This window comes from Leptonychotes weddellii, chromosome 7 (genome assembly GCF_054177405.1).
Source record: "Leptonychotes weddellii isolate Sample4059 chromosome 7, ASM5417740v2, whole genome shotgun sequence".
Classification (NCBI taxonomy): Eukaryota; Metazoa; Chordata; class Mammalia; order Carnivora; family Phocidae; genus Leptonychotes; species Leptonychotes weddellii.
This window is the reverse complement of record NC_138375.1, coordinates 96029464-96054152: the sequence shown is the minus strand read 5'-3', so window position 1 is coordinate 96054152 and position 24689 is coordinate 96029464. Positions and strand designations below refer to the sequence as shown.

Genomic DNA, 24689 nt, shown 5'->3' with positions numbered 1-24689 from the left:
TGTAAAGCCCACTAGTCCCATATAAAGATCCCAGTTCATATGCTAGAGCTCTTATATAGTATTCATTAGTGAGATCTGTAGCGTCTTTATGTGAAGTCTGATAACTGTAATTATAAGAATTTGTCCGGTTTTATAGTCTGTTGTAAATTAGAAGTGGGGTAGAGGGCCCCCTGCTGGTAAGCTAACATCAAGAAGAGATGGCAATCCAAGAGCAAATAAGATAAAACTAAAACAGATCTACACACTCAGAATGCACTGTAGTCTGTGTCCATTTATTGAAAAAATACATTAAAACTTCCTGAATTCATTGCTACGTTTTTACAGTGTAGGCATTGGCAAACTACCATCTTGTTAAATCTGGCCCACTGTTTTTGTGTAAATAAAGTTTCATTGGAAACACATTCATTTACATATTTTCTGTGGCTCCTTTTGCTCTGTAGTGCTAGAGTCAAGTAGTTGTGACAAAGACTGTATGCAAAGCCTAAATTATTTATTCTCTGATCCTTTACAGAAAACTTTGCTGATTTCTGTTGTGATTGATTTGTCGAGAGTTAATTATTACCTTTTAAGGGAGATATCTCCAGTTTCCCAGGAGTTAGTTTTGCTTACTCAACTTCTGTGGTATCTTATTTGTATCTGTTATGAAATTTACCATGTTAGCCTTATTTTTTTATACATTTTACTCCCGTTTTTACATGTACCTGTAACCTTCCCCATGAATGTAAGTCTTTGAAGACAAAGAGCATATCTAATTTTGATTCCCAGAAGACATTATCTATTAGCGGATAATTGTTCAGTGCAGAAATGATTGGTGTTTATAGGGATGGCTGTGAGTGTAAATTAAAATGGGAATTAGGATCCATATTAAATTCAAAAAGGTTTAAATATTTTATAGATGTGGTACTGGCATTGATGACTCCTTAGTTCAAACTGACTGCTTTCTAAGAGATTTGAATAAGATGTAAATTGCTTACTGAAATAGCTAAGGCTATAATTAATACGGTGTATCTGATAGCATAATTTTAACTCATTATTTTATCTCCTTATTTAACTTTAAATTGGGCTCTGTCTGATGTATTTTCAAATATAATTCTTTACTGCTCTCTTTTTAAGACTTGTAATTAAAACTTTTGAGACCTCACAAACTCTAAAGAGGCAGTAGTTTTAAATGTTACGAAAGTCATGTGTATTTAGGTTATGTGAGTAAACCTTTTTATAATCAAAGATGTGAGCACTGGGAAAGCTGTTTTAGATATGTAGCTAAGTGAAATTTAATACCATCTAAGTACTAGAGGGTACAGCACCAAGCATACAAAAGATGTGTTTTTTTCCTCTGTGACATAAGAAGAGATGATAAAAAGGAGTTAAATACAAAGAGATTTTAGAGGTAAACAGGAAGAAATTTGAGGGATATATTGTTTGTAGATTCTCCTTGAAGTAGGAAGCTGGATCTTAAATGAAAAGACTTGAAAATGAAAACATGAAATTTTATCTTAGACTTTTGAGGTATCTTAGTAGGACTAAAGTTGCCAGTATAAACTAATGCAAGTTGAAATGGAGACATTTTGAAAATTTTACACTACATTTCTCTTTTTGTTACATACACATGTCATTCACTTTTTCCTGCATTAGTTTTAAAACTTCACTTGTTACAGTGTTTAACTGCTCCGTGTGGATTTTTTATGATATTGAATTAAGAAAAATAAGATTATGTTTTCTTTTAGTGTTTGCCTCCCTTCTCACACACCTCTCTACTTTTCTCAAATGTTTACCTGAGATAGTATTATGGGCATAGTTTAATATCATAGCATCTCATCTTTCTTCAGAAATACCCTGGAAACACCTTTTGCTTTGTTATTAAGCAAACTACAACTGACCTAGAGATTTTCTGGACAAAGACAGATACGAGTAAGGGAAACAGAATTATAGTACTTCATAGTACCTGAGACAAGGCCCTTAATAAGTCTAAGTTAAATAAAGCAGCTTTGAAAAAAATTGGTGTTATGAAATAAGTTAAAGGAATGTTGATAGAATGGCATACTTAAAATGGAAGGGTCGGGAAAAATTAGCTTCCTCTAACGTTAGTTCAGTAACATAGTGGCATTACAATTATGTGTGTTCTTTTATTTGTTTATTTATTTTTAAAAGATTTTTATTTATTTGAGAGAGAGCTTGCACACAAGCACGGGGTAGGGGCATAGCAGGAGGGTGAAGCAGACTCCCTGCTGAGCTGGGAGCTCAACATGGGGCCCGTGGGGCTCAGGGCTGATCAATCCACCGCTGGACCCTGGGATCATGACCTGAGCCCAAAGCAGTTGCTTAACTAACTGAGCCACCCAGGCGCCCCCAATTATGTGTGTTCCTATGTTTGTTAGTTTTTTTCCCTGAAAAGCCAGAGAAATGTTTTAAGTGAGTTTAATTTTACTTTTTCTAATTTGTTAGATTTCCAGAGAAGATAGAAATAGTCTGTGTTCTTGTGTCGTAATTTAAGGAGGCTGTTGGTTTTTAATGATGTTAATTTTAAGTTATTAGCATATTAATATGTACTGATAATATGATGATAACTGTATTTTGCTTTCATTTTAACATATCCTTAAAAATTATAGCACAAAGTTCTATATCTGGGTAGCTGGTAGTACCTCAGTCTGTCAAATACTAGGGGTTTCTCTAAAAATAGCAATGTAAGAGTGTAAATATGTGTTTGAATTAATTAGTTTAGGTTTTTAAAATGCCATATTGAAGTAGAGATAAAAGCACAATTTAGTTTATTTCATTATTAAGTGAGTTTTTGTACAATTTTCAAGTCCCTGTAGTTGCAGAGAAATATTGGTAGTAAGTTGGAAGTTAAAAATGATTTTATCGGGCGCCTGGGTGGCTCAGTTGGTTAAGTGACTGCCTTCGGCTCAGGTCATGATCCTGGAGTTCCGGGATCGAGTCCCACATCGGGCTTCCTGCTCAGCACAGAGTCTGCTTCTCCCTCTGACCCTCCCCCCTCTCATGAGCTCTCTCTCTCTCAAATAAATAAATAAAATCTTTAAAAAAAAAAAATGATTTAAAACTTTATTTTGAGTTGTCTTGAAATTAATTTGGAAATGTGTTAAGAAATATTGTGTTTACTGTTCTTAGAATTTTGAGTATTAATTTTCAGAATTAAGCTATCTTAAAGTTTTACAAATATATGACCAGTCTTGAAAAACGGTAATAATTACTATGTAGCTGCCAAACAGTCTAATTCATTAGTTGATTAATATTATATGAAAATTTATTTTGTGAAAAAAGTGAAAACCGGTTACTCGTATTCAGGTCTATGTGTTTCAATTTACTGTGACTACGTATGAATAGAAATGAAGACCTGATGAGAAGCCAAATTAGAGAATAATTCATAACTTATTTTATTTAGAAATTAAAGAATACTTTCCTGAGAAATTACATTTTGTCAATATGGTGAAACCTGTACATTAGATATTACATAAGAATGTTTAACACTATTACTTTTGAAAGCTTCCATTTAATTGATATTTTTGTATACTCAATTCTTCATTAATCCCTTGTGCATAGAACCATGAATAGACTGACCCAACTGGAAAGATTGGATTTGGGAAGTAATGAATTCACAGAAGTGGTAAGTTCATACCAGTCTCTATCCAGAGGTCTTAAATTTGATTGAGAACATGTGAAAATTAATGTATTTATTTCTTAGCATTTTAAAATATAGAATAGGTTAAAGATATATGTATTTTTTTAAGAAAAAAGATATAAAAGTTACTAATGGAAAATTAAGCAGACAGAAATATCTGACAGTAGTGAGAATAAAATGTAAAATAAATGAGAAACCCATGGAAAAGGGTAACTAAAAGTTTTAGGCACAGTAAGTAGACAGTTTGAGAGATTATAAGGGAAAAATAAAGTTTCATCAGCCTAGAAGGAATAATAAAAAGTACTTCTGAGTCAAAAGTAGCTCCCTGAGGGTATTACTCAGGAATTGATTCAATGATAAAATATTTTTCTGTAATTTTACTTAATAGCTAAAAGGAAAACATTGAGTGAAACAACTGTTATTTTTCAATTGGTAATAAGACCTCTGAATTGTTTTTGTTTTGTATGCAAAATGTGCTATGGTAAAGAATCAAAAAGGAAAAGACTATGTAAGTAGATTTTTGTCTTTAGTGAGTTCTCCAAAAGAACTCAGAAAATAAGCTAGATATTTTTTCTGAAGAGGAATTCATTGGCCTGAATATCATCATCATTAAATTTTTTTACATTATAAGTTTGGTTTTTAAAATTATGGTAGATTTCAAATGATAGTCTTTTTTTAAAAGATTATTTGAGAGAGAAAGAGCTAGCTCGTGGGGTGGGAGGGCTTGGGGGATCAGAGGGAGAGGAAGAGAGAATCTCAAGCAGACTCCACGCTCAATGCAGAGCTGGAGGCAAGGCTAGATCCCACAACCCTGAGATCACTACCTGAGCCAAAACCAAGAGTCTGACGCTTTAACCGACTGCACCACCCAGGTGCCCCTAGTCTTTTTTTTTTTTTTTTTAATTCTAGTATAATTAACATACAGTGTTTATATTAGTTTCGGGTATACAATATAGTGATTTCAACAACTTACACATTATTCGGTGCTCATCAAGAGCACTCTTAATCTCCTTTACCTTTTACACCCATCTCCCCACCCACCTCCCCTCTGGTAACCATCAGTTTGTTCTCTGTAGTCGAGAATCTGATTCTTGGTTTGTCTCTTTTTTTTTCTTTGTTCATTTACTTTGTTTCTTGAATCCCACATATGAGTGAAATCATGTGGTATTTCTTTTTCTCTGACAGACTTACTTTGCTTATTAGCATTATACTTTCTAGAGCCATTCATGTTGCAAATAGCAAGAAGTCATTCTTTTTTATGGCTGAGTAGTACTGCACACACACACATCTCACATCTTTTTTTTTTTAAGATTTTATTTATTTATATATAGAGAGAGAGAGCACAAGCAGGGGGAGGGGCAGAGGGAGCTGGAGAAGCAGACTCCCCTGCTGAGCAGGGAGCCAGATGCAGGGCTCAATCCCAGAACTCTGAGATCATGACCTGAGCCAAAGGCAGACACTTAACTGACTGAGCCACCCAGGCGCCCATACCACATCTTTATCCATTCATTTATCAGTGGACCCAGGGCTGCTTCCATGTAAATAATGCTGCCACAAACGGGTGTGTATCTTTTCGAATCAGTGTTTTCACATTCTCTGGATATTACTCAGGCGTGGAATTGCTGCATTATATTTTTAATTTTTTAAGGAACTTCCATACTGTTTTCCACAGTGACTGCACCAATTTGCATTCCCACCAGCAGTGCAGGAGGGTTCCTTTTTCTGCACACCCTTGCCAACACTGGTTTCTTGTGTTGTTGATTTTAGCCATTTTGACAGGTGTGAGGTGATATCTCATTGTGGTTTTGATTTGCATTGCCCTGATGATGAGTGATGTTGAGCATCTTTTTATGTGTCTGCTGTCAAGTGATAATCTTAGGAACAAGAATTTCTCAGTATTGTCAGCTTCATGATTGCCCTGTGGGTGTTATGTTATACATTTGCTCATCAAATAGACAGTGAACTTTACAGTTGAAGTCAGTGGAAGAGCATGGTGGTTTTGTATACCTTATTTTTTTTCTAAAATACACTTTCATATTCTTTACTATATATATATATATATATTTAAAGATTTTATTTATTTATTTGACAGAGAGAGACACAGTGAGAGAGGGAACACAAGCAGGGGGAGTGGGAGGAGGAGAAGCAGGCTTCCCACTGAGCAGGGAGCCCGATGCGGGGCTCCATCCCAGAACCCTGGGATCATGACCCGAGCCGAAGGCAGACACTTAACGACTGAGCCACCCAGGCGCCCCTTCTTTACTATCTTTTAATTGAAGATGGTTTATGATGGGTTTTGTTGTGTGTTGTGGAAGTTTTTAACCTCTTGTGAAAAAATACATACACTGTTCTTCCTAAATTGTTAAACTATTGTACTCTTAAGGTATTTAAAAGTATTAATCTACATCCATATTAACTGTTTGAAAAATCTTAATTATTGTTCGATGAATCAGTAACATTCAGAATCATTAATTTTTGTACCATTTCGGTCTGCAGCATTATACATTTTTTAAAAACTCACCCTTAAAATGATAACACAAACAGCACAAAAAGGTATTTCTTTTAATCCAAGATACACCTTACCTATATTTATATGTTAGCAGTAAATCTGAATGACATGACTTTTATGTATTACTTGTGTGATGATGTTGATTAGATATGATGGTACTCTATGACATCACTGTGTCAGTGACTACACAGAGCTTTGTGTGGTGACAGAAATACCTTTGAAGGATGCATTCAATAAAGCCTGCAAGGGCAAATGCCCAAGATCAAATTTTGTCTCAATACCAAGGTCCACTGCAACCCTCTGATTAATTTTTTGATTATCAAAACCATACTAAAAACTATTTCATTAAGTAATTGCTAAGAGTTTAAAATAACAGAATGTGCATATCATATGATTATGCCTTGATTTATTTACCTTTCCCTTATTATTGGACAGTTAAATTGTTTTCATTTTTCTCCCTCTTAGTCATCGGAGTATCTTTGTTCTTTTCATAAAAGGCTAAATCTTTTTTTTTTTAATAGATTTTATTTTTAGAGTAGTTTTAGGTTCACAGCAAATTTTAGCTGAGGGTAGGTACAGAGATTTTCCATATACACCCTTCCCACACATACATAACTTCCCCCATTATCAACACCCCCCACCAGAGTGGTACATTGATTACACTTGATGAACCTACATTAACACAACATAATTACCTGAGGTCCATAGTTCACATTAGGTTTTACTTCCAGTGTTGTACATTCTGTGGGTTTGGACAAATGTGTAATGATATGTACCACCATTATATTATCATATAGAATAGTTAATTAATAAGTAGTTAACAATGATTAGTTTTCTTAATTCTTAATTGGTTCTTTTTTCCCCATTTTATTTATTTTATTTACAATTTAAATTTAAATAACATATAGTGTATTATTAGTTTCAGAGGTAGAGTTCACTGATTCATCAGTCTCATATAATACCTAGTGCTCATTACATCACATGCCCTCCTTAATGTCCATCACCCAGTTACCCCATCCCCTCACCGCCCCCCCCACCGCCCAGTAACCCTAGTTTGTTTCCTATGATTAAGAGTCTCTTATGGTTTGCCTCACTCTCTGATTTCGTCTTTTATTTTTCCCTCCCTTCCCCTATGATCCTCTCTTTTGTTTCTTAAATTCCACATATGAGTGAGATCATATGATAATTGTCTTTCTCTGATTGACTTTTTTTCGCTTAGCATAATACCCTCTAGTTCCATCCATGTCGTTGCAAATGGCAAGATTTCATTTTTTGATGGCTGAGTAGTATTCCGTCGTGTGTGTGTGTGTGTGTGTGTGTGTGTGTGTGTGTACCACATCTTTATCCATTCATCTATCGATGTGCATCTGGGCTCTTTCCATAGTTTGGCTTTTATGGACGTTGGCTGCTATAAACATTGGAATGCAGATGCCCCTTTGAATCACTACATTTGTATCTTTGGGGTAGATAACCTAGTAGTGCAATTGCTGGGTTGTGGGGAAGAGGTGAAATCTTTTTACAGATAATGATTGAGAGTATCTTTTTGTACTCTTGAAAGCAGTGGGACCTATTTTTATTTCTTTATTAGTTTTGTAAATACTTGAGCCTGTTGTGTAATCAAAAGCTTAAATGAGATTTATGCAATCTACTCTTCTGGAATGCTTATCTTTGAGTTCTCTTTTAGTAGAACCACTGTAGTAACTATAATAAAGTGAAAAGTCTAGAATCTTGGCTCTGCTCCATGCCACGCGCCCCCACAAGTTCCTTGGAGCTTCTTTTGACAAATAAAAACATTCAAGGAAATTATTGAATCCCCATACCCCTTTCTTATCCAAACAGCCTGAAGTACTTGAGCAACTAAGTGGATTGAAAGAATTTTGGATGGATGGTAATAGACTGACTTTTATTCCAGGGGTATGTATATCAAACTCTAAATGGCTTCTCTTATTACAGTCTATTCTTTGCAGTTTTATGAATTATACATTTTCAGATTACTTTTTTAAAAAAGATGGTTATTTAATTGTTAATATATTAGATAGAAGCAAATAGCATTTTTTTTTACTATCAATATATTCTTGACTAAAATAGAAAATTACCATAGTAAACTTTGTAAAATAGACTCTTTGTATTTATTAATTAATTAATTTATTTTTTAAGATTTTATCTATTTATTTGACAGAGTGAGAGAGAGACAGCAAGAGAGGGAACACAAGCAGGGGGAGTGGAAGAGGGAGAAGCAGGCTTCCCGCTGAGCAGGGAGCCCGATGTGGGGCTCGATCCCAGGACCCCGGGATCATGACCTGAGCCGAAGGCAGACACCCAACGACTGAGCCACCCAGGCACCCCTAGACTCATTTTAATTTCCTGGACCTGGAGTGTGTCCTTCACAGTGGTTGCAATTGAGTTTATATCCTAACTCATTTTGTCCGGAGAACTGTTAAAGTGGGATATTTCCCGGGCTCCTGGGTGGCTCAGTTGGTTAGGCGACTGCCTTCGGCCCAGGTCATGGTCCTGGAGTCCCGGGATCGAGTCCCGCATCGGGCTCCCTGCTCGGCAGGGAGTCTGCTTCTCCCTCTGACCCTCCTGCCTCTCATGCTGTCTGTCTCTCAATCTCTCTCTCTCAAATAAATAAATAAAATCTTTAAAAAAAAAAAAAAAGTGGGATATTTCCCATGTAGTTTCTGTCTTACCGACTGACATTTATTTATTCCCATACCCAAAGAACCTAAGAATCCCTTTATGTCCTATCGCCCTAGTCAATGGTGACAGCTGAGTTCCCAACGAAAAGTATATGTCCATTGTCACTCTGCTAGGTTCTTAGCAGGAGCTCTTAGCTTTATTATTGAATACATTACTTATGGCATTTAAAAAAAATTGAATCTTTTCTCTCATATAAACATTTAATTGTGAATTATAACTTGGTATTGAGTGTATTACCTAAACTAGCCATAAATTCACTTAATATAGTCATGAGATTTCCTCTTTTTACTTACAGTTTATTGGTAGTTTGAAACAGCTCACATACTTGGATGTTTCCAAAAATAATATTGAAATGATTGAAGAAGGAATTTCAGCTTGTGAAAACCTTCAAGACCTCCTGTTATCAAGCAATTCACTTCAACAACTGCCTGAGACTATTGGTTTGTATTGCTTTCTAATTCATGTAATTTTTACTAATGTAAAATCTCAGAAATTACATTTTTGCCATTGTTTCACTCAAAGCTTTCAGATACCAAATTTTATTTGTTTTGAGCTAGTTTTATTGTACTGCCAGTCACAAATCTTACTTGAATTTTTTCCTCGTGTGATCAGTTACACATTTTACTTCTTGGTTGACATTACTATATTTTTCTTTAAAGAAATGTCATTTTTATCACTATAATAAAATTTAAACTCTTTAAAAAGAGGTTAATTTATCCAAACTTTAACTCTTATTCATAGCCCTTATCTAGTAACTTTTTTTCAGTCTCCATTTTAGACTCACAGATGAGAAAACAAACCACTTTAGTAAATCCCAGGAGAGTCTATATTTGTAGTTGCTTTTAGTCTGATGATAGTTCAAGGAAACTGAATTATTATCTTTTTTTTTTAATTTTAATATTTTTTATTAAGGGCTGTAAAAATATCCAGAGAGATAAATAAATGTGATGCAATGATATATGTCCTAATATGAAGAACTTTCTTTCAGTACATTGTTTTTCTTCACAATGGCCTTCAAATCACAGGAGGCAGTGATTCCGTGCCATTTCCTCTTCTTTTATTACATGCTGCAGAATTTCTGAATTAGTATCCCACCCTCAGTATTCTCATTTATAAATCAAACTCGTTTTCAATCCATTGTTCAGAGGGAACGTATTTTCTTCTGTTCCACAAAGAGGACTTTTGTTTTCACAATTGGATCATAATGCAAGAGAGTCAGTTTCTCCCGTAGTCGGCTTCGCTTAGTGTTGAAGGAGTAACCTGTCCCAGCTTGGCTCAGCATTTTCACCAGAATGGTTTTTGACTTGCTCTTGGCAAAGGTGACCGCAGATAGGAACATGGTGACAACACCCACGCAGTCTCCTAAACGGGACCAAAGTCGCTCCTGAATTATTTTGATTCAAGAACCAAAAACATAGATCTTGCCATCTTCATGATGTTTAAACATAAAAACCAAAAAATATTTTTATATACTTAATTGAGTTACATAGCTGTTTTAGCTCAGGTTACATTTTGCAAATTCTATAATTTATTCAACACTTGTAATTTAATTTTATTTTATTTTTAAGAAGACTTTATTTATTTATTTGACAGAGAGAGACACAGTGAGAGAGGGAGCACAAGCAGGGGGAGTGGGAGAGGGAGAAGCAGGCTTCCTGCAGTGCAGGGAGCGCGATGTGGGGCTCCATCCCAGGACCCTGGGATCATGACCTGAGCCGAAGGTAGACGCTTAACGACTAAGCCACCCAGGCGCCCCTCAACACTTTTTAATTTTAAATTAAACTCTGTTTTTATTGCTTTAGTGTTTAGAATACACAGAATAGTTTGCCATATACCTATGAATTTTATACACCTACCATTCCTTTTTGTTTGTGCTCACTTGTGCCATGGCATTGTTTTAAGGAGCAGGGCTACATCTATGAACAAAGCAGGCAGAAGTCCCTACTTTTATGAAGCTTGCATTTTTAACAGGAGTAAAGTAGATAAATATACACTAATGTTAAAAGGTGATATGTTGGTAAAAATTGAAAATACAGGGTAAGGGAGTACAGAGTAATGAGGTTAGGTTGGTTTCTCTTGTAGATGGGTTGATTAAGAAAGTTCTGTATGATTCATGTCAAATGTAGTATGTGCTCATATTGACTGTTGGTTGACCTGCTTCTAGTTCAAGCTGGAAAATTGTATATTATTTCTTCTCTCAAATAGGTTCATTGAAGAATGTAACAACTCTTAAAATAGATGAAAATCAATTAATGTACCTGCCAGACTCTATAGGAGGGTAAGATTTTTCTGAATCACTAGAAGACTTTACTTTCATTCAGCTTTATATATTTATGTTTTCATTCAATCATATATATTTTAATTTTTATTTTTTTATTTTTTTAAAAGATTTTATTTATTTGACAGAGAGAGACACAGCGAGAGCAGGAACACAAGCAGGGGGAGTGAGGGAGGGAGAAGCAGGCTCCCTGCCGAGCAGGGAGCCCGATGTGGGACTCGATCCCAGGACCCTGGGATCATGACCTGAGCTGAAGGCAGACGCTTAACGACTGAGCCACCCAGGCGCCCAATCATATATATTTTTATTTATTTATTTATTTTTTATTTTTTATTTTTATTTTTTTTCCAATCATATATATTTTTAGATAACTGCATAAATAGCATCTAAAGGAGATTCCATAAGCATTTTAATAAGTAATTGGTTACAGGTTGGATAGGTTTTTTTTTAATAAAGGTAGGCTTATTTTTATTATTAAGTTTAGTGGAAATAGAGTTTTTCTAGATTTGTTAAAGTCAAGTTCAAATATTTATATATTCTTAAGTTTTTGATTATATATAGGAAACTTCTTAAAAATATGTGTTTTCTGTTTTAATTGATTAGGTTAGTATCAATAGAAGAACTGGACTGTAGCTTCAATGAAGTTGAGGCTTTGCCTTCATCTATTGGGCAGCTTACTAATATAAGAACCTTTGCTGCAGATCATAATTATTTACAACAGTTACCCCCAGAGGTATTGTATTTCAAATTTGCTTTGAATTTTCTTTTTTTTTCCCCATATTATTTATTATAGCTATCCAGTGTGGTTTTATCTGTTTTCTTTAGAAATAATTATGTAACTCTGTTACTTATTCTCTGAATAATAATTAGCTATACTGATTTACAGAGATACCTAAATACTTCTCTTTATACATGAAAATTAATAATTGAAAAGAGAAAATATGTTTCCTTTTATAAATGAGAAGAATGTTTTCATAACTTTTGGAAAGTATATTTTACTTCTGCCTATTAAGCAGTAGGCCAGAATTTTGATACCCAGTTTTATGTTTCTCTTTCAGATTGGAAGCTGGAAAAATATAACTGTGCTATTTCTCCATTCCAATAAACTTGAGACACTTCCAGAGGAAATGGGTGATATGCAAAAATTAAAAGTCATCAATTTAAGTGACAATAGGTTTGTAATAATGTTGGTTTATAGAAGACATTGGATGAAATTCAAATTTCATCATTTGATATAAAATATCATGCATGTTGTTCTTTTCATATGCTTTTTTGGTTTTTAAATGGAATTTTCATTTGAAAGAATGACCTAATTTTACCTGTGGTTTTTTTTTTTTTTTTTTTTTTTTTTAAGAATTTATTTATTTATTTGACAGAGAGACAGCGAGAGAGGGAACACAAGCAGGGGGAGTTGGGAGAGGGAGAAGCAGGCCTCCCACTGAGCAAGGAGCCCAATGCGGGGCTCGAACCCAGGACCCTGGGATCATGACCTGAGTGGAATGCAGACACTTAACCACTGAGCCACCCAGGCGCCCCTGCCTGTGGTTTTTATACTGCGGTTATTTGTCATAGTTCATTTTGTGTCGACTTCAGCTATACAACTTACAGCTTGAGCTATACAGCTGTTCTTTCCTTATAGTCACCTTTTTTATTCCATATCTTCACCTTAATACTGCTGCTGAATGAAGCAGCTTTTCATCTAATCTACTCTCTGTATTTTTCTGAGCTGAGATGTGATTAGGCACCCATTCACACAGCTTGGGCAACACAGTCAAGGTGCAGAGCAAATAGATCACGAGAGTTACTAAATTGGAATAATGTTAAGAACAGACTGTAATTTTTCCTGAGGTAAAGATACTAATAATGATAAAAGAATGTCTGTAGAGCATTTTTACATTATGCTTTCATAGTATCTTACAAAGTATTCAAAACAATACTATGAAATAGTACAATAGGTATTGTCATTTTATGAGGAGAAAATTAAAACTAATTTAAGATGACTCATTTAGCTTATAAAGTAGAGCTTTAATGTAAGCCCAGTTTTCTGACTAGTTAGGGTATTCGGACTGTTCCATTTTATTTAAGAATAACCACTACCTTTTAAAAATTCAGTCCCCATTTTTGCCCATACTTTGTACCCCAAAGCGAGAGCCCCAGGTTCTAGCAAATTGCCTTGGAAAATAGGTATAGCAGAATGGATAGGCATAATAAGAAAGAAGATTTAAGTAGACATTCTTTTTAAATAGGTGCTGTTCTAATTTGGCATTCTGATGAGGTATTAATATTACTTTGTTTTTTATTCATTATAATGTTTAAATAGTCTTTGGAATATGAAAGTGCTGGCTCACAAGAAAAAAACAGAACAGTGCAGTTTTTGTAACGAGTCATCACTAAGGCTTTCTGTAGTAGTTTGTTCTTTCTAAATACAAATAAAATATCCAAAGCAATGTTATGAGACATTGCTTAATGTGTTCTTGTCTTTGCATTAAATAGGGATGGTTAACATTTTTTTCTAGCAGATAATTTTTTGGGGGGTTATTAGATAATCCATTTTTCCCCTAGCCAAATTGATTCAATTGAAGAATTGTATTTTTAAAGTGAATTCTTATAAAACTGGATAATATTTTGTCTTCTATCTTATGTCAAAGACCTATATTGGGTTCTCTCCTAAATTAAATATTTTTCTTCTATGAATAATATAATATTGTTTAGAAGACCATTAGGTTTTGCTCTTACATTTTAACATTTGTTATTTTAATTTTGTATTTTCCCCACAGATTAAAGAATTTGCCTTTTAGCTTTACAAAGCTACAACAATTGACTGCTATGTGGCTCTCAGATAATCAGGTAGGCATTTGATTTTGTAAATTACTGGAATGCCAATTGTGTTACATGATTATGCATAATAATTTACATGGGCTCATTTAAGAGCAGTTATACTCTGGTATACATTTAAAAATATAAGAAAAATCTTGGAAAATATTTGGATACAGATATTTTTGTGCAGTTTGTGTAGTGTAGATTCAAAACAATAAATCCTATTGGACTTGTCTAATTTCTCCTGAATCTGTAAAAAGATATAGAGATTAAGAAATCAGACTCGGTATTCTCTAACTTCTTAAAGTTTTTATAGTGATCCTCTGTGGCATATATCTATAGAAATTTAATAATCAATTTAAATTATGCTTATAATCAAACACTTTCACACAACTTAAAGAAATGTTTCTAAGGAACTAAGAGTTATTCCTTGGACTTTTCTTTGATTGATAAACATTTATTAAAGGCTTATATAGGTCCTGAATTGCTCTGGGAGCTTGAGATATATTGGTGAAACAAATAGAATCGTCTTATAGTCTCATTGAACTTATATTTTCAAGAGAGATAAAGAAAATAGATAAAACCACACTGGATAGCTATAATAAGTAATTATGTAATAATATGTCAGAGCTACAAAGAAAAATAGAACCTGATAGTGATTAGAAGAGTAGCAGGGCAAGAGTAAACATCCTATTTTAAATAGGGTGATTTAGGAAGTGTCTTTCTCTAAGGAAGGCAACCAGTAGAGCAGATGCTTACGTGAAATTAGGAGTGAGTCATGCATAGACTAGGGCAGTGAGTTGGGAGAGGAAGTACATTTAAATATTAAGAGTAAAGTTCCCAATATTGGAATGAGCTTGGTGTAACTGAGGAATAGATAAAATAGATAAAAGCTCTGATGGCTGGAATACAGTGAGCAAGGAAGAGAATTGAGTAAGATTAGATCAGAGAGGAAGACTGGGACTAGATTGAGCACATAGGACCTTGTAGGCCATACTAACCAATTGGGCTTTTACTCTGAATTAGATAGAAATATATTGAAGTATTTCCTGCCAGGCAATGGCAAGAGGTAATGTACATTTTTAAAAGATCATTTTGACGCTTGTGTGAGGAATGGACCATAGTTGGGTGCTAAGGTTATGGGTGGAATATTCTGTTTTGGAGGGAGAAAGTTCAGTAAGGAGGCTGTGGCTGGGCTTCAACTATTGTGATAATAATGGAGATGGTGAGAAGGAATGTAGGAATGTCAGGTATTGGCTGGAGATAAAATTTGGGAGTCAGCATTGTACAAATGTTTCATTTAACACCATGGAACTGCATAAAATTACTAGGGAAAGAGGATAGAGAAGAAAAGAAGATCAAAGATTAAGCACAGGGAAGAGAGTGGCCCCAAAAGGAGAATAAGAAGAGCCAGTCAACCAGGAGAATGTGTTCTAGAGAGTCATCTGAAGAAAGTGCTTCAGGAAAGATATCTGTGCCACATGTTGCTGATGGGTCAGATAGATGAGCTAATTGGCTGTTAGGTTTGTCAAGGCAGAAGTAGTTACTGACTTTGGGAAAAGTACATAGTTTTAGCGGAATGGTGGGGATGAAATACTGATTTCAATGTATTACAGTGCATGGGAGGCAGGAAGGTCAGGACAGTGATTCTATCTTAGTACTCTAGCTAAGTTTCCATTTGGACAGTTAATAGATAAGTCTCTTGGTATTTGCCTTGGTCTTAGAAATAAATGTTAGTATTTTATCCTTGCAAATAGTAGGTATCATTCACCTGTGAAAAACATTGGCAAAATGTTTTGAGTTTAATTTGAAATGTCTCAGTCTTAGGATTCATGGTGTAGATTGTTGTAAACCTTCTACTTTAATTGATCAGAAACCTCCTGTATAATGTTGCCAAAATAATAGATTTTAGGTCCTAAACAAAATAAGGGTTAACTTACTATCTGTAAGTATGAGGAAATCTTTTTTCCATACCTGTTCTCAGGTATGTATTACTGGTAAAAAAATTTTTTAACATAGTAGAGTATACAGTTTGCTGATACTTTTAATACATTAATGCTTAGTATTTGACTTTGAGCAGTATCTTATAATAAATTATCTAAAGCTCTATTTTCCTAGGGTTTTGGATACACTAGTCTCATAAGATCTTAAGTTTCATAGTTAAATTTGCTTGGGAGATTGTATTATATCCTTCTTTTGAATTATATTAACAACTTACATGTTACTATAGTAAAGAAACCCACTTGTCTCTATTTCAGGATTCTCCAGACTTCTCAACCAAGATCCCTTTTCTTACCTAATTCTTATTAATATCCTAAAAGCCTTAAGTTGTTGTCAGTCCACACTTATGAATCAGATTGTAGTATTTCCTTGTTCTGCAAGTTAAGGAAATATTGAAATGATGATACCTCTGCTTCTGTTACAGCTTGAACACAGTGATTACTGCATCATCATTAAATGTGTCAGTTCATGTATATATGGAACTTTTAATTTTCTGATCTCTCTTAATTGAATATTTACATGTGACACATTTTGAAAATTTGCATCTGGATTCTCAAAACATTGCTGGGCCCTGGCTTATGCCAGATACTTATTATAGTTATGAGACATAGCTCCTGGTCTCAAGGACTCAGACTTTTAGTATAATAGCATTATTGCAGTAAATCAATACCAGCAAATTATGCCAGATGACTCATTTTAGTGAAATTATCTAGTATCTAAGACAATTTCTTCATATTTATAATGTTCTCTCATTTTCTTTTCTTTGTTCCACATCTGTTAATTACTTTAAAAAAACAAAAATTGGGGCGCCTGGGTGGCTCAGTCATTAAGCGTCTGCCTTCCACTCAGGTCATGATCCCAGGGTCCTGGGACCGAGCCCCGCATCGGGCTCCCCGCTCGACGGGAAGCCTGCTTCTCCCTCTCCCTCTCCCACTCCCCCTGCTTGTGTTACCTCTCTCGCTGTGTCTCTCTCTGTCAAATAAATAAAATCTTTAAAAATAATAATAAAAAAATTGTAGTGGGGGCACCTGGGTGGCTCAGTCGGTTGAGCATCCAGCTCTTGATTTTGGCTCAGGTCATGATCTCAGGGACATGAGATCGAGCCCTGGGTGGGCCTCTGTGCTCAACAGGGAGTCTGCTTAAGATTCTCTCACTCCCTGTCCCCCAACTCATGCTTGCCCTCTCTCTCTCAAATAAATAAATCTTTAAAAAAAATTGTAGGGGCACTTGGATGGCTCAGTCAGTTAAGCATCTGCCTTTGGCTCAGGTCGTGATCTCAGCGTCCTGGGATCGAGTCCTGCATTGGGCCCCCTGCCCAGTAGGAAGTTTGCTTCTCCCTCTCTCTCTGCCCCTCCCCCGTGCTTGCGTGCGCACATGCACTCTCTCTCTCAGATAAAGTCTTTAAAAAAAATTGTAGTGATGGGGGGTTTTGTATTTTTTCTCAAAGTTTGACAGATAATAAAGAGGTAAATGAAGAAGCAATAAAAAGGTAAAACCTCCCTTACAATATGAAGCAGTCGTTTTGCTGTGAAAGAACAACTTATAGGGGAGAAGGTATGTGAAAGTAGTTTGATTATGAATTATCAAAATAAATTGCTCTTGGATATTTCACTGACCATGTAGTGAATATACCTATATGCAGTACACGGAGTAATACACAGAGTAACATAATTTTTCATGAGTCCCTGAAGTCTTAAACAGAGCATTTGATTCATTTTGTCCTTTTCATTCAGGAACCATTTATTGAATAACTCTTTGTGCCAGGCTGACTAAGATGGGACAAGTAAGGATATTAAGAAGGTCACTGTAATACAATGTAATAAAAGGCTTGGTGGGACTAGGCTTCAGGATCAAAGAGGAGGAGCGTACCTTGGGGATATAAATGCAGGTTTCCCAGTGGAGGAAACGCCTGCAATGACTGACTACGTCTCAAAAGAATAATAGGATTTAAACAAAGAAAGGGAAAGAAAATTCTGGTCAGAAGGAATATCATAAACCTAAGCACTCTTTGGTGAAGAAGTCTAGTGTACTCAGTAACTATACAAGTGGTTCATTGTGACTAGAACATAACCTTTGAGTGGAAGAGTAGGAAATGAGGCCAGAGAGGTAGATTGCTACCAGGTCGTGGGAATCTTATATGCCATGCAGAGCAACTTGCTTTGTATTTCAACAATGGTGAATAGATTTTTTTTTTTTAAGATTTAAAGCACAAGCAGGGGGAGCGGCAGGCAGAGGGAGAAGCAGGCTCCCTCCTGAGCAGGGAGCCCGATGTGGGACTCGATTCCAGGACCCTGAGATCATAACCTGAGCCGAAGGCAGAGGCTTAACCAACTGAGCCACCCAGGCGTCCCATAGATTTTTTTTTAATTGCATGTTAACTCTGATAAATTATGAGTGGCTTTTGAAAGATTGTTTTAAGAATTTGGAAGTCATTCAGGCTCAGTGGAAAATTGCTGTGATTAGGATGACTAATTTATTGTCATGCTAGGACACTTTTGATAGTGAAAGGGGCTTTATGATAATTATGTCAGAACAGCGTGTGTAAAATGCAAATGTCCCAGGCAAATTGGGCGTTTGGTCATCATAGTCATAATCAATTATTTGTATATGCCATCAGTTTAAGAGGAAGAAGTGATCCTGTGATATATGTCAACCCTACTATAGTTGATGGTGAACCAGGATACCCTGAACAAGCCAAGTATAGGATCAGATTGTTATTTTGGAAAGCTTTTTGGGCTACATTGTGAAAGATGGATTTAGCAAGGGCGATGGTGCCAGGTGTGAAGGCAGGAGAGACTGGTTGGAGGGCATTGCCTTACTCAAGGCAATAGAAAATGTTGGCTTGAAGCAAGATAATGATAAGAGGGCCAGGGAAGAGCGGGTATATTTAAGGTATAACTTAAAAGGCCACATTAGTAGAGTATATGAAGAATGCATGTGTGTGAGAAGAAAGGAAGTAAAAGCAAAGATGAGCCTCAGAGATGTGGCTGGAGTGACTCACTGGATATTGATAAAGTAATCAAGATGAGGAACCACAACAGAAAGAAATAGGTTTATGGGAAGATACTAAGTTCCAGTTAGGCATGTTAAGTTTGAAGTACCTTTGGTATCTGGGTAGGCACCTAGAGAATAATTTTAGTGGCCATGATTCCCCCCCCCACCCCGACTTTGTTCTAGACTGTGGTTTCTGTGCTCTTGGTTTCTCCGTTCTTTTAATTTCAAACCTCCTGGGATTTCTCAGAATTGCTCCTGAAGGCACAATTTCCTTTTCTCCAGGACCATTATAGACCTATTCCTTTTGGTGTTTTTAAGATTTTATTTATTTGACAGAGAGAGACACGGCGAGAGAGGGAACATAAGCAGGGGGAGTAGGAGAGGGAGAAGCAGGCTTCCCGCCAAGTAGGGAGCCCGATGTGGGACTCGATCCCAGGACCCTGAGATCATGACCTGAGTGGAAGGCAGACGCTTAACAACTGAGCCACCCAGGCGTCCTCCTTTTGTTTTTTTATTAAGAAAATTTTTTTAAAGATTTCTGTCACAAGAAGAGATATAGGAGCTCAGCCCATCATCTTAATCACTTTTTTTCGGGAGTGGTTTCATAGCTTTTATTACTTTCTCAAAAGGGATTCTCTGAATTTATTTATTTAATTGTTAGGGATGGATGAATCCTGAGGATTACTAACATACAAACATACATACATTTATTTATGTATTTATTACTAACATTTAAGTGGCAGATGGATTAATAGGCTAAGAAAAGAGTGGCCATAGAGGTAGAAGAAAAACTATATGATAGTAGATTCAAGTTAAGGATGAGACAGTTGGCTTAAAGGAGGAAATTCTAAGTTGAGGGGTCAATTCAAATGAAATCCGGAAAATATGCATTATATTTTGGCAAGTTATACTTAACTTGCCAACTTATTTTGACTACAGCTAACGTAGTTTTAGAGGTGTACATCAAAAACCCGATCGATGCAATTTAAGAAATGAATAAATGAGAGAATGGAGCCATACAGTTGTTGATTGAGCTTTTAAGAAGGTTGGATGAGAAAGAAGAGGAGTGGAACATAAACTGGTAGCAGCTAGGGGAGTGTAAGAAAGAATCCTTTAGTATTAGAGAACATTTTTATAGGTTGTTGCAAGGAGGCTGTGTGGAGAATGAGATTAAGAATATGAGAGGGGGTTGGATAACTGGTGTGTAACTGATAGAATTTAAAACTGTGGTAGAGGGACACCTGGGTGGCTCAGTTGGTTAAGCATCTGCCTTTGGCTCAAGTCATGATCCCAGGGTCCTGGGATCGAGCCCTGTGTTGGGCTCCCTGCTTAGCGTGGAGCCTGCTTCTCCCTCTGCCTGCCGCTCCCCCTGCTTGTGTGCTCCCTCCCTCTCTTTCTGTCAAATAAATAAATAAAATCTTAAAAAAAAAACAAAAACACTATGGCAGGAACTCTTGCCCTTTTGAAGGCAGCTTGGTCTGATGTTTGTGAGAGTGAGAGCTAATAATGTTTATGTTGAAATTCTTAGAATGTAGCAGTTTCCAAGCAGTTCTTAAATCCTATTTTTTTTAATCTTTTAGAAAATAATATCTTCAAGTATAATTTAGGAAACACGGAAGGGTTTTCAGGCAACATTGATATCCCTGTTGAAGTTGGTTACCACAAACTCATAGTTATACTAATGTGCTAAATTGTGTGATACAGAGTAAGCACACGGTTGGTATGATTCTGGATTGCAGCTTTGCCACACCCCGTGTAAAAGACAATGCACCAAGGAGGTCTTGGTAATTGGCAAGAAAATGGTTATAATGAGATCCAGTGAGGTACAAAGAGAGAAGCAAAGACAAGAAAGAATGATGGTGATAAAGTTGGAAGTTCAAGGGAGTGTCAGTCTTGGTGAAATTGACTAGCACGCATTGTGGAACACTGGAGAGAGCACCACATGCTGTCTGTCTTAGCATTCTCTCCTGGTTGTCCTTGTGATTGACTGCTCCTCAGTTTCCTTTTCAGGAATTTTTCTTCTGCCCATCTTTTATATGTTGGTGCCCCATGTAGTACTCTAGGTTCTTCTTTAGTTTCTTTTCCTATACTTTCCTCTATGAAAGATACAATTACTCTCTGTATGCCCATTATTCTTAACAGTTATCCTCAGCTCAGTTCTTTTTCCTGAACTGCAGTCATTGTCTACTTAACATTGCCACCTAGATGTCTCAAATTCACCTAGGTCAAAGGTGAACATTCCATCCTCTGCTCTAAATTTTTTTCTTTTCCTGGGTTCCCTAGATCAGTAAAAAGTCCTTGCTAGAGACAGAGACTTGGGTGTATAATTCTTAACTACTGTTCATCATATAGTGTATCATCTTTTACTTAGACCTGCACTGTCCAGTACAGTAGGCACTACTGTTGTGTGTGTAGTCCAAATTGAGATGTGCTCTAAGTGTGAAATACACACTGGATTTTGTATATGTAGTATAAACAAAGAAAGTAAAATATCACATTAGCAATTTTTATTGTTCACACATCAAAATTATATTTTAAATATCCAGGATATGTTAAATTTAATGCATTATCAAAATTTAACTTATTTTTGCTTTTTAAAAACCTACAGCTGCCAATAATTTATAAATTATGGTTCTCATTTTAGTCTCACTTTTGTATTTATGCTGGACGGTGTTGATTTGACTATCGAGATTCCTAACAGGTCTCTGCCTCCATGTTGGCACCACTTCCAGTCTCATATCACCCTGATTGCATTCTGAACCACGATACAAATGATCCATTTATCTGGTTCCAGCACTAATCTATTTAAAACCTTTTCATGACTTCTCCTTTCTCATATTGTATCCTTCAAGACCTTGCTCATCCTCTATCTTCATCTCTATCCCTTACACCTTCATTTTCATATCCCCAAATGAGTTCTCTCCTGGAACATTCTCTCTCCCCCTTCTTACTTGGTTAATGTCTATTCATTGTGTAGGAAGGCATTGTCTCAGGAATGCTTTCCTAATCACTCAAGACTGTGATAAGTGAACACCTTCTATGTGTTCTGTTCGCTCCCTGTACCCTCTCTAACCTGTAATTAAATCATGTTGTAATGTCTCATTTTGTTATCCCTATCTTTCCTCTCATATATTGTAAACTCTCCCAAATCAGTGACCACTGTATACCTGGTGCCTGTCATAGTACTTTGGCGTATAAAGGGCAAATATAAGTAAATATATGTTGAATGAGTGATTTTAGATTTCAAAGGATGAATATTTATTGGCTATATTGTGGGAATTATGGCAAGGAAGTAGAATGAATATCTGAAATGAAATAGGAATAGAGTGGTGCCTGGCTCTCAGTCGGAAGAGCGTGAGACTCTTGATCTCAGGGTCGTGAGTTCAAGCCCCATGTTGGGTGTAGAGATTACTAAAAAAAAATAAAATTTTAAAAAAGAAATAGGAATAGAGATCACTGGAGTTAGTGTTTTAGGGAATGGAGAGGCTTGGTAAATAATTCTCAATTTCTTTTTTTGTCTTTGTACTCCATAAATAACAGATGATTAGTTTTCTTATAACATTTTCATTGAAATATGATTCACATACCATACAATTCACCCATTTTAAAGTGTACAATTGAATGCTTTTAATGTATTTATAGAATTGTGCAGTTATTACCACAGTTAATTTTAGAACCATTTCAGGGGCGGTTTGTTTGTTTTAAAGATTTTATTTATTTGAGAGAGAGAGCGCAAGTAGGGGCAGTGGCAGAAGGAGAGGGAGAAGCAGACTCCCTGCTAAGCAAGGAGCCTCCTCATCTGCTAAGACATCAGTGGCTTAAGAGAATGACCATGTCATTTACATTTTATATCTGTTGAGTTATCCATGACTGTGGAAAGATTTGTCATAAAAGAATCAAGAATAGATGGATACTACCAAAGGTCAGTGGATATTAGGAAAGGAGATAGAATGGCAGAAGCAGAGTTCAGAATGGTAGAGGCACAGTTGAATATCCCTCAAAAGAACAGGTATTTATCGGGTGCCTGGGTGGTTCAGTCGGTTAAGCGTCTCCCTTCAGCTCAGGACATGATCCCATGGTCCTGGGATCAGGGCCCGCATCCAGCTCCCTGCTCAGCGGGAAGCCTGTTTCTCCCTCTCCCTCTGCCTGCCACTCCCCTTGCTTGTGTTCTCTCTGTCAAGTAAGTAAATAAAATCTTAAAAAAACAAAAACAAAAACAGGTGTTTATACTTGAAGAGATAAGAGTGATTAAGAGTGATGATCTCGGGGCGCCTGGGTGGCTCAGTCGTTAAGCGTCTGCCTTCGGCTCAGGTCATGATCCCAGGGTCCTGGGATCGAGTCCCGCATCGGGCTCCCTGCTCCACGGGAAGCCTGCTTCTCCCTCTCCCATTCCCCCTCCTTGTATTCCCTCTCTCGCTGTGTCTCTCTCTGTCAAATAAATAAATAAATAAATCTTTAAAGAAAAAAAAAAAAAGAGTGATGATCTCACAGCATTTGTAAGCTCTAAATCTACCCCCTAATCCTTTATGAGCTATGGGAAATAAGCACCCCAGTATATTAAGGGGAGCACTGTCTTTGGGGAAGGAATAGATCTACCATTTCTGTTATCTGAGGAGGTCAAGGAAAGTTTTCAGTGAAGATGTTTGAGATGCAGGGCAGTTTGTTTACCACAGAAAAATTGAGGGGCATGGAGGAAATGCTTGAATGGGAGTAAGATTATAGGATGGAATTAGCTAGCTGCAAAGTTTTCACAAAAGTCTAAAGATTTAATTATGCTAGGGTGGCAGGTGAGGGAGAGATTGGGTAGTTCCCTCCCTGTTTGGAGTTGACCAAGGCTTGGATTGGTAAGATTTTAGGTTAATAGCCTGGCAAAAGTTATTAGTTATATTAAGAATAAATTGAAAACACTTTATAACCAGTTAGGAAAGAAGGCTTAAGAAAAAATGAGGTCCAAAATAACGGGGTTTATAGTTTCACCACTGAGTAACTTACGGTACCATTAATGGAGACAGAAGACAGAAGAGAGAAGCAGGTCACAACTTAATATTTGCTTTAAGTACTCTCTTTTCAGCCAGAATTAATCTGCAGATAACTAGACTAAACCTTCTAAACCATTTCTATAAAAGCCTCTTCCCAAAGGGGAACGATAACATAAAGGGAGCACAATAATGTAAAATGGAAAGGCTTGTTTTATAGCTTTATTAAGTCACTGTGATTAAGTAATTATTGGACTGGATATACTTGGTATGTGAGATGTTTTTAAATTGTATTAATAACATAATAAAATAAAATTTAAAAAATAATCAGTGATAATTGCAATACAGTATGAGTTTTGTTTTATACTAAAAACTAAATTTTTTTTTAAGATTCTTACAAGGTTTCAAATCAGTGCTTAAAAGTTTTTTATGTATATATAAGCTTGCTTTTGTAATCTACACATTGGTATTTTATAGAAAGAATGGTGAGTACTTATTCAGAAGAATTGCTGGATATGTGTTTGCTTTAGGAATATTGAAAATTAAACATTTATTTTCTTTCCTTAGTCCAAACCCCTGATACCTCTTCAAAAAGAGACTGATTCAGAGACCCAGAAAATGGTGCTTACTAACTACATGTTCCCTCAGCAGCCAAGGACTGAGGATGGTAGGAACTTAAGAATTTCTTTTCTTTTAAAAATTCAAATACTAACAAATCACAGCATAGGTGTGAAGTTAATTTTAAGTCTCTTAGACTTTTTTTTTTTATGTTAATCA

The 24689-nt window shown here is 36.1% G+C and overlaps 1 protein-coding gene and 1 pseudogene across 14 annotated transcripts in view; one reads left to right on the top strand and one right to left on the bottom strand.

Moving 5' to 3' along the window:
* Positions 1-24689, top strand: part of ERBIN (erbb2 interacting protein) — a 127593-nt gene that overhangs the window by 69849 nt on the left and 33055 nt on the right. For all 14 annotated transcript variants that reach the window (XM_081825676.1, XM_081825672.1, XM_081825675.1 and 11 more), the window contains 8 exons: positions 3559-3622; positions 7986-8060; positions 9142-9286; positions 11052-11124; positions 11728-11857; positions 12183-12298; positions 13902-13971; positions 24480-24579. In XM_081825676.1, the coding sequence (XP_081681802.1) occupies positions 3559-3622; positions 7986-8060; positions 9142-9286; positions 11052-11124; positions 11728-11857; positions 12183-12298; positions 13902-13971; positions 24480-24579 (773 nt within the window). The remainder of the gene's footprint in view (positions 1-3558; positions 3623-7985; positions 8061-9141; positions 9287-11051; positions 11125-11727; positions 11858-12182; positions 12299-13901; positions 13972-24479; positions 24580-24689) is intronic.
* LOC102739971 (large ribosomal subunit protein bL33m pseudogene) lies at positions 9737-10224 on the bottom strand (annotated as a pseudogene).